We start from the raw sequence: 9,549 nt of genomic DNA on the forward strand, positions 1-9,549 counted from the left end.
TATTTGTTAGAATAATAAATATTTTACATGATCTATAAAAATATATCAATAAATTATATAGTTTATTTCAGTTAACGCTCTGAGTAATTGCCTGAAATAGTATTCTCATTGTTAACTTGGGAAAATAAATATATTTCAGAGATATTAAGCAACTTGTCTAGATTCACAATACTGTGATATTGCTGAGTTACACATTTATTCCTTTCCTCTTTAAGTGCCAAGACCATAAATTGCTCAAATAATCCTCTGAACTTGTCTATGACTTACTTTCATGAGAATATTTAAAAAAATAAAAACCATTTTTAACCATAGGCATCTGGTTAAAAATGAGATAACAAAATAATTGAAAACTAACAAGTTTTATTTGAAAACAGTTTTTCATAATACGGATGTACATTATTATTATTCTCCTTCATTAGTTCTATCAAAACCGATGCTTTGATCTGACTTTCTGAATTGCAATTCATGAAGTTCTATTAGGAAAAATTGTAAGGTCACTTGTTTCAGAAGCCTAGTTCTGAACTATTAATAAAATCATCCTAAGACAAATTTAACATTAAAAAAATCACATCTCATCTTCATAGATGTTTGCATTCAATCAAAATGGACTTTTCATAAATATTAGATGCCCCTGAACACAGGGATGAAGTGAACCATGGCAGAAAATGAAAGTTTTATGTAGTTAAGATGAAGATCATTACCACGAGGGATGCAGTTCAGGGATGCATACCCTGATTGTTTTAAATTGGTCAAATAAGTCTCTGTGATCAGTGGGTGGATGACTGCAGAAAAACTCTAAATAATGCACTTCTTTCAGCCTCACCAGGTGACTTTAAAATCACTCCATTCAATAGTGATGTCATGGGAGATCAGCTAGGGACAGTTAAATTCAAGCAAAATAGATAAATTCCTAAGGTTATGGTAATTGTCTTTTTGGATTTTGAAGAGACAATCTTGATAAATTACCTCAACAGACCACAGAACAATCATAGGTCCTCATGAAAAAACTTTTAAGGAAATAAAACTCTTCATTAATGAGAAAAAGGCAAGCAAAGTTTAGCCCATGACAATACTGCCTCTGCTCCCTATGTGTCTGATATTGACATTTTGATTTTGATTTTCAATGAACATTTCAAAAGAACATTATTTGGATCTCTTGAGGATGCTCAAACTGTTGTTTTGACCTGATGTAAATAAAAGGGAGCAGATATCCAGGGAAGAGTTAGCTTCAAGGACAGGGAATGTCCAACTTGATGGCAATTGAAGGTCCACAAAATCATCAATACCAGCTAACATAACTCACTTCAACAAAGAGAAGGGATTTCAGCAATTACAGTAGGTATGCATTAATTAAATGCTTGACTGCTAGAGATTGTGAATGATGTTCCAAATATCCAAATGCCCCTTTTATTGTCAGATAAAAAAGGTGCCCCATTTTTGTAGATATATGAAAACGTCATCTCTAGAAGTGCACAGATCTAGGACATACGTAACTCCCACAAAGTGTGACATCTCAGAAACCCACAGAAGCAGTTTAACTCTGTCCCATAGGGTCATTATGGGTCAGAGTTGACTTAATGGCAGTGATTCTTCTCAGAAGAGCAATTGGTAGTGGCTGTGAGTGAACACAAAATACAAAATTAAAATGAGCCTAAGATCTCTGACAAATTAACAAAATGTGTAAACCTAACAATCAAAGTATTGGGGAGAGAGAAAAATAAGAATTAGCTATTATGCAATAATTCTGATAGCACACATTAATTTGAAAATATATATTTTAAAACATTATTTAAGACTTCTTAGAATCATATCTGTAAAATTATAGTTCAATAAAATATTAACTAGGGGTTAGTAAGCTGGATTTACAGTTTCAGGGTAGAATCTCTTTAAGACAAACTTACACATAATTTATTGAAGAACAGAATAAAGTAAAACAATCATTGAGGCTCTATATAGTAGGTCATGGATTAAAGTTGCTTCTTTAAATTTGACAAGTTGGGAAATATTATCCTTTTCTTATTAAGTCACCTTAATTTTACTTGAAGCAACAGGTTTTTAAGTCGCTGAAGAAAATTTTCATTTACCTCAATTGATATAAAAAACAATCAAAAGCACTGCACCTTCGGTATTCTGATTCACAGTGATGCTATCGGATCGAGTAAATGCACACCCCCAGCTCCCCAGGCATTCCTTCTTCAGAAATTTCTCTTTGGTGGAAATTTCATTCACAACTGTCAGTATAACCAGGTGCCTGGACACCACTATTCACTGGGGTAAAACTGTTTCCTCTAATGATTGTAGCTCAGTTTCTCCTGGCAGTGTGATACATTCAGAATTATAGAATCAAGAATCTAAAATCAAGACTGTGAAATTAGAAAGTTTACTGTAGAAATGTCTCTTATGATATAAAATAAAATTGCCACTGCTTAAGGAAAACATAAAGAATGGATAACAATGTACTCGTTTGCTATATAAAGAAATTTTAAATTTTAGTTTAAAATTCATTCTTATTATTGATATTTAGGAATAGAAAACATATTGGATAAAAGTCAAATGCACAAGAGAGGATAAGAAAGGAAATTACATGGGAGAATTTTCAGGATGAAAATATACTGTAGAGAATGATGTTTAATTTCAGGTGTTTTTAGAATGTGGTTCCCTAAGCCCACAAAACTTCACTGTTTTAAATATGTCTTCTGTCTATTCTTCAATATCTTAATATGGCCATGCCAACGGTCAGTGAGGAGTAGGAGGATGGAAAAGTAACTATGAGTCACCTATGAAAAGGAGAAATCTGTAAAGATGTAACGCTATAATACATAAATTTTGGAAAAGTAGCTCACCTATTGATACATTTAGCTTTTATATCTTATGCCTATAAATAGTATCAAGGTCACAGGATTAGAAAATGAGATGTTCTCAAACTTGGATAAATGGCAGGAGGAAGTTTCTAATAAGATGAAAATGCTTCATGTAAGTCTCTAAATGTCAATAAGCTGTATTTCAAGTTTAGCTCTTTAAAATTAAGAGGAACCAAGCTGCAAATCTCCATTTCGCCCCTTTGGTACATGTGATTTGTGGAAGGATTTTTACAGAATCCTTTTGCACTCCTTCTCTCTGCTCTGAGGTAAGAGATGATGAAGAAATAAGCTATATAAAAGACATACAGTAAAATTACTCAAAACCTTTTAGCTATTCTTATTAAATTGCTTTAAAATTATCCAAAATAAAATACATCCCCCAAAGATTTCCATCTATTATATTTTAAACTCATGATGACAATATTTAGTGTGTTCAAGACTGAGCTTTTTATAGAAGTTTTTTACATTTTTCCTACCGAGCAGCTGGTGGTCTGAACTACTGACCTTGACAACAGTTCCACAATGCTTATCACACATTGCCACGAGGGTTTCTAAAATAAAATAGTATGGCAAATATGTTTGCTGCCTCAGTCAAATTCTAAGGTTATCCATGGAAAATTCCTCTACTTTAGGTATTCTGTCTGTGCTTTTTCCTACAGATTTTGAAAGACAATGTTAAAGGAAATGAAAAACTACACAGAAGTAACAGAGTTTATACTCTCAGGCTTATCAGATGACCCCAAACTTCAGGTCATAATTTTTGTTTTTCTGTTCATCACCTACATGCTCAGCATATTTGGGAACCTGACCATTATCACCCTGACCCTGTTAGATGCACACCTCCAAACCCCCATGTATTTCTTCCTCAGAAATTTCTCCTTGTTGGAAATTTCATTCACAACGGCCACTATACCCAAGTTCATGAACACTATTATTTCAGGGGATAAAACTATTTCCTTTAATGATTGTATGGCTCAGTTCTTTTTCTTTATTTTCTTGGGAGTTACAGAGTTTAACCTTCTGACTGTCATGTCCTATGACCGCTATGTGGCCATCTGCAAACCCCTTCATTACACGACCATCATGAATCACAGAGTCTGCACACTGCTCGTCTTTGCTTCTTGGTTGGCTTCATTCTTAATTGTATTCACATTAGTTATGCACCTCACACAGCTTGATTTCTGTAAATCCAACGTTATTGAGCATTTTACTTGTGATTATTTCCCCTTACTGCGTCTTTCTTGTTCAGACACCAAATTCCTAGAGATAGCAGGTGTTTCCTGTGCTGTGTTTACTCTATTGCTGACTTTGACATTAATAATTTTGTCTTATCTGTACATCATCAGAACAATTTTGAGAATCCCTTCTAGTAGTCAGAGGACAACAGCCTTTTCCACATGTTCTTCCCACCTGATTGTCATCTCCATCTCCTATACCAGTTGCATTTTTGTGTATATTAATCCATCGGCCAAAGACAGGATGCCCTTGAGCAAGGGAGTAGCTGTGCTCAACATTTCGGTAGCCCCCATGCTGAACCCTTTTATATACAGCCTACGGAATCAGCAAGTCAAGAGAGCCTTCATGGATATGGCAAGGAGGATAGTTATTTTTCTCACGCAAATGAAAAAATAAAGATGTTCAAATAAATTAATGACTTAATGAAAAGCAAATAAATTTAAATTTATTAAAAGCTATGTACCTCCCCAGACTTATTTTTTCTTTCTAATATGTTGAAAACAACACTGATAAGGTTATAACTATATATGACTATATATACATATATACATGAATGTATATATACATATATCTATTTGTCTTTTCTCATTCAAAGTTCCATCCTTTGTTCATGCATTTCTCTTATGGTAGTCTGTATATTCTCACAGCTAGAAGAAAAGTTTCTTTCTCGTCTTCTATTTTTTTCTTTTAATTGACAAGTTCTTTGATAATAATTCTTCAAAAGCAAAATAATATAAAAAGAGAGACACAGGGAAGAATAATTGCATTTTTAAGATTTCTTCAGGAACAGCGTTACTTCTAACTGAAAATAAATACTAAACAAAATTTCATGACAGTCCTATTCGAAATTTTCAGCTGTAATCTTCCAAATCGTATCCCATTAAGGGCTATGTGAATAGAAGTTCCACTAAAACAACAATGCTTTTGCATTCACTATCGAAATTCAAAAATACATGTTCAATACACGGTTAAAAAGCTTCTGTGCCCTGTAATTCAACAATTTCTAAATCATTACCCATACCTACCTACTTAAGGAAATTGTCAGTTAAGCACTATGAATCTCCAAAATAACAATAAGAACACATTGGTATAGAGTCAATTTTGACTCATAGTAACCTTACAGGACAAGGTTGCTCTGCCCTGTGCATTTCTAAGACTGCTATTCTTTAAGGGAATTGAAAGCCTCATCTTTTCCCCATGGAGCATGTGGTGGATTTGCTCTACTAACTGTGTGATTAGCAGTTATGTCCTGTACTATGTCATCCGGGCTCCTTTGTATCAGAACCCCATAAATACAATGTACACAGTACTACTCTTTGCAAAGGAGTTCCGTAATGACTTTATTATTTTGATGTGAGTGCATGTGACTCAGTGATAACTTTAATTAAATGTTTTATGATAGCTTTATTTTTTCTATAATTTGAGATATAGAGCATTATAAGTTTCATGTATTTGTTGTTGCTTTGCTATAAGAAGATATAGCATACAACCAATTCATCGGGTTATTTAATGAAATGCCAGCGCAAGTGAATTGGAAGGAAAAAGTAACAAATAAAAATGAGATATCATATTAATTTAAAAAACCAATTTTCTTTTGTTTTGGAAATGAAAGAAAGCTTGACCAGATTAGATCAGGGTTTTAGGTTGCTTGGAATAAAGGTCTCCAACCAACTACTTTTAGGGTCGTCTTTGCTACCTTTAGAGAAGGAGCAGGTGCACTGTTGTGATGGGGAAAAAAATATTTGGCGCAATTTTTCTGTTCTTTTCTCACCCAATAGAAGCTTTCTACTTTCTGACAATACTTTCATATTGTCTCTTCATGAGCATTTTGTGCCTTCAAGATAATGTATCAAGGTTACCCTTTTGGAATGTGAAATTTAGTCAGTTGCTTACCATGGCCCTTTAGCCATAGCCCTTTTGTGATGTAGTATGAATTCTAGCCTGTGTGTTTGTGGTTGTAGTCCCATTTTGGAAGGAGTTTTATGTTATGTTCATGGGCAGGATTAAGGTGGGATTAAGTCTCTACTTAGTAGAGGGTGTGAGCAAAATTGTCACCCTTTGTTTCCTTGCAATTATGGTCTGTTGAAGGACTAAAAAATACCATTCCTGTATTAGTCTGAGTATTTTAGAGAAACAAATCCACAGAAACTCATGTATAAGAGATAATTTTTTATAAAGGTTAAGTGTGCATCAAGAAAACATCCCAACCCAGTGCTGCCCAAGTCCACAAGTCCAACAATAGCCCATTAACCCATATGGCCAACACAATCCACAAAGTCCGCCTCCATCTCACAAAACCAATGCAATGATGACGACTGCAGGAGGAAAGCAGAATCAGTGAACGTGTAAGCATCTCAGTGCTGCCAGGGGTCTCCACATGGCTGCTCCAGCACCCAGGGCTGTATCAGGGTAGATCAATGCTTCTCCTTGGGGATGTCTTGCAGGAAGTCAGCTGAAGCAGGGAACTGCTAAGGCAGCTGCACCCTGGTCCGACCATCAGAGGGCAAGAGATCCGAGAACTAGAAAGGCGAGGCTTATTGGGCCATTTATCCCTCCGCCCTTCAATTAACCCCACATGTGTTTATCAGTCAGGTTGGCACAATAAACTAACTTATTGGCCAGGTTGGCACAATAAACTAACTGACTCAATTCCCATCAAAGCTTTTCCTCTACATGGAAGAGCCATAATAGAAGCCGGCATAGGAAAAGCCCAGGAAAATAAGGAAGAAGAACCACCAGTGCAGCCCATTCAGATCACTGCAGGAAGTGGTGGAGGTAGAGTGCGAAGGCACCAGAGGAGGAGGCGAGAAGACAGAGAAAACAGAGAACTAGTGCTGAAGCTATATACAGGCTGAGAAGCTGAGCACTGGAAAGAACCTTGGCTACTGGCTGAGGAGAGGATTTGCTGTGAACCAATATCCTTACTCTCTACGTCTTTTGACTTGTGTTGGCCTGTTCACTTTCCTAAACAAACTTCGGTAAGCACGAGTAGGGTCTGGGAGTCCTCTGTGGCCATTGCTATGAATTACTGAGCCTAGCATCAAAGTAGAGGAGGAATCAATGGTGTCAGAGAAACAAATCTAGACATTCATTTTTGTATAGGAAAGTGCTTTATATAAAGAGTAATTGTACTTTAAGAAAACATTCTAGCCCAGTCCAGATCAAGTCCATAAGTCTAATATTAGCCCATATGTCCAATACTAGTCCATAATTTCCTCTTTAGACTCACACAGCCATGCAATAATGCTGAATGTAGGAAGATCTCAAGCCAGTAGGTGGAAAGCTTAGTGGACCCAGTGACAGTAGAAGCATCTCAGTGCTGGCAGGGGTCTCCATGTGCCTCCTACAGCTCCCAGAACTCTGACTGCATCCACTTAGTTCCATGTGACTTGTTACCAGGAATGTATCACAGGGAGTCAGCATGTCCAGTGCACTATTTATCACCTTGGCACCTTCAAATGTGGTTATCAAACTGCCACCTGATTGACAGACTAAACTCCACCCTTTCACTCTCAAATTGACAACAGATTATGTAGCTACCATTAGTACTGTTTGCCTTTTCCTTATATTAGAGACAAATATTTGTAATTGAAGATATCTCTCTACTTTCAGAGAATTATGAAACCTAGTAGATAAGCCTTCTTTTTTTAACTTAAGGGGTAGATATTCATAATCCCTAGCATTACTTAGGTGTAGTTAAATATATCAGTATAAAACAGGTATTCTACTAGCTTGTAGGTAAGAATGTACAAGAGAAATCAATATAAATTAAAAATGAAATCTTAAGAGATCTTGATAAAAGTGTTTAAAACCAGTTGCCATTATGTTTATTCTTACTCATGATGACCCCATGTGTTTTAAAGTAGAATTTTGCTCCATATGGATTTCAATGGCTGTTTTCTTTTTCCTGCTTGTTTTTTTTTTTGGGGGGGCGGGTAGATAAGCAGGTACTCACTCCAAGGTGATTGTAGATACACTCAAATCTTCATTCTTTTGGTTAACAACCAAGTGAGATAACCATTTGAATTCCTGGATTGGAGATACGTGATAAGAAGAAATAAGGAAGGGTAAAAATAGAGAGATAAAATAATGAAGAAAATGAGATAGTCAATTCAGAATCTGAGAGTCAGAGAAAAGATGTAGTAACAGGAAATATGTCTATTGTGGGTTTCTCAAATACAGTCATGGCCTCTGTGTTAAATAAACTCTCCACTATTCCTTTTAAAAATTGTTATATACTGCTCACAAATACATATATGATTATAAAAAGATTTAAGTACTTTATATCTAAATCTATATCTTTATTTGTCTAATATAAATACTTAATTTTTTGCATGATTGGAATTCATGAGGTAATTTAAGCTGAGTGTTGAAAAAAGATCTGCCTAGTAAGCAACTAAAATCAAACAAAAACAAATTTGTTGTTTCCAAGCATTGTGCTGTTGTATTTGTATTTAATTAGTAATTGTTTATTTGTTCTTAGGTAGTCTCCATGTGTCTCCTAAGTGTTATAGTGGGTATGTGTGTGTGTGTGTGTGCGTGTGTTAGAGTAAGATTCTGTTTATGCTCCATGTAGCTCAGTGGAAAGTGGGTTGGCTTGGTGTTAGCTCCCATTTGTCATCAATCAGCTGCTCCATGAACAAGTGCTGGCTCTTACAAAGTGGATGGAGCTTGTAAACATGCTGATGTGGAATGACAAAATAGACAAGATTGCTGGTAAAGAAAAGTACCCTCTACCATGTGTCTGATCCCTGAAGGAGCTCTTATGGACCATGAGAGCAATGGTGCCAAGGAAATCATTTCAGAAATGTTTTTGCTGGTTCAAAGGGTGACTGGTTCATAATTTCCATGAAGCACTGTCATAATAAGTGCTTCCAGTCTATCCTACTGGTCACAATAAATCCCAACAATCATTCTGTATCTTTGGAGGGAATCTATCATGATTGATTTTTTAATATCCCATAAAACAGCATTCCTAACCTTTGGAGCTGATCCTCTGCCATGAAGGTAATTAGCCCAACAGTTCTCCTTGGAAGGCATTGTTTTAAATGAATTGTTTTAAGGCAGCTTAATAAGATTTTGCCACCACTTATCTGTAACTTTGTTGTACTTTGGTTACTTGTACGTTGCTGTGATGCTGGCACTATATCACTCATATTTCAAAGGCCAGTAGAGCATTTGAACTGGTTCATCGATAGTGAACAGGTTTTGATGGAGCTTCCAGTGTAAGAGTAGCCGCAAAGAAGGAATCAGCTGTCAACTTTAGAGGAAGTAGCCACTGAAAATCTTTTGCAGAGTAGGAAAGCATTGGCAGATACCAAAAGCCTACTGAATGGAAATAGAACATTGCTGGAGATAGTGTGGGAAAATGGGTCCCTCTGATTGGAAGGCACTCAAAATGTGGCTGAGGGAAAGCTGCTTCTCAAAGTAGAGTCAACGGTGGTGGTATGAA

At 36.0% G+C, this 9,549-nt stretch overlaps 1 protein-coding gene across 1 annotated transcript; it reads left to right on the forward strand.

Moving 5' to 3' along the window:
* Positions 1–3,545: 3,545 nt before the first annotated feature.
* Positions 3,546–4,493, forward strand: LOC142451473 (olfactory receptor 6C1-like). The gene has a single exon (XM_075553265.1). It carries the CDS (start codon positions 3,546–3,548, stop codon positions 4,491–4,493), a length of 948 nt encoding a protein of 315 aa, XP_075409380.1.
* The last annotated feature ends 5,056 nt before the right edge of the window (positions 4,494–9,549 follow it).

Source organism: Tenrec ecaudatus, chromosome 6 (genome assembly GCF_050624435.1).
Source record: "Tenrec ecaudatus isolate mTenEca1 chromosome 6, mTenEca1.hap1, whole genome shotgun sequence".
Classification (NCBI taxonomy): Eukaryota; Metazoa; Chordata; class Mammalia; order Afrosoricida; family Tenrecidae; genus Tenrec; species Tenrec ecaudatus.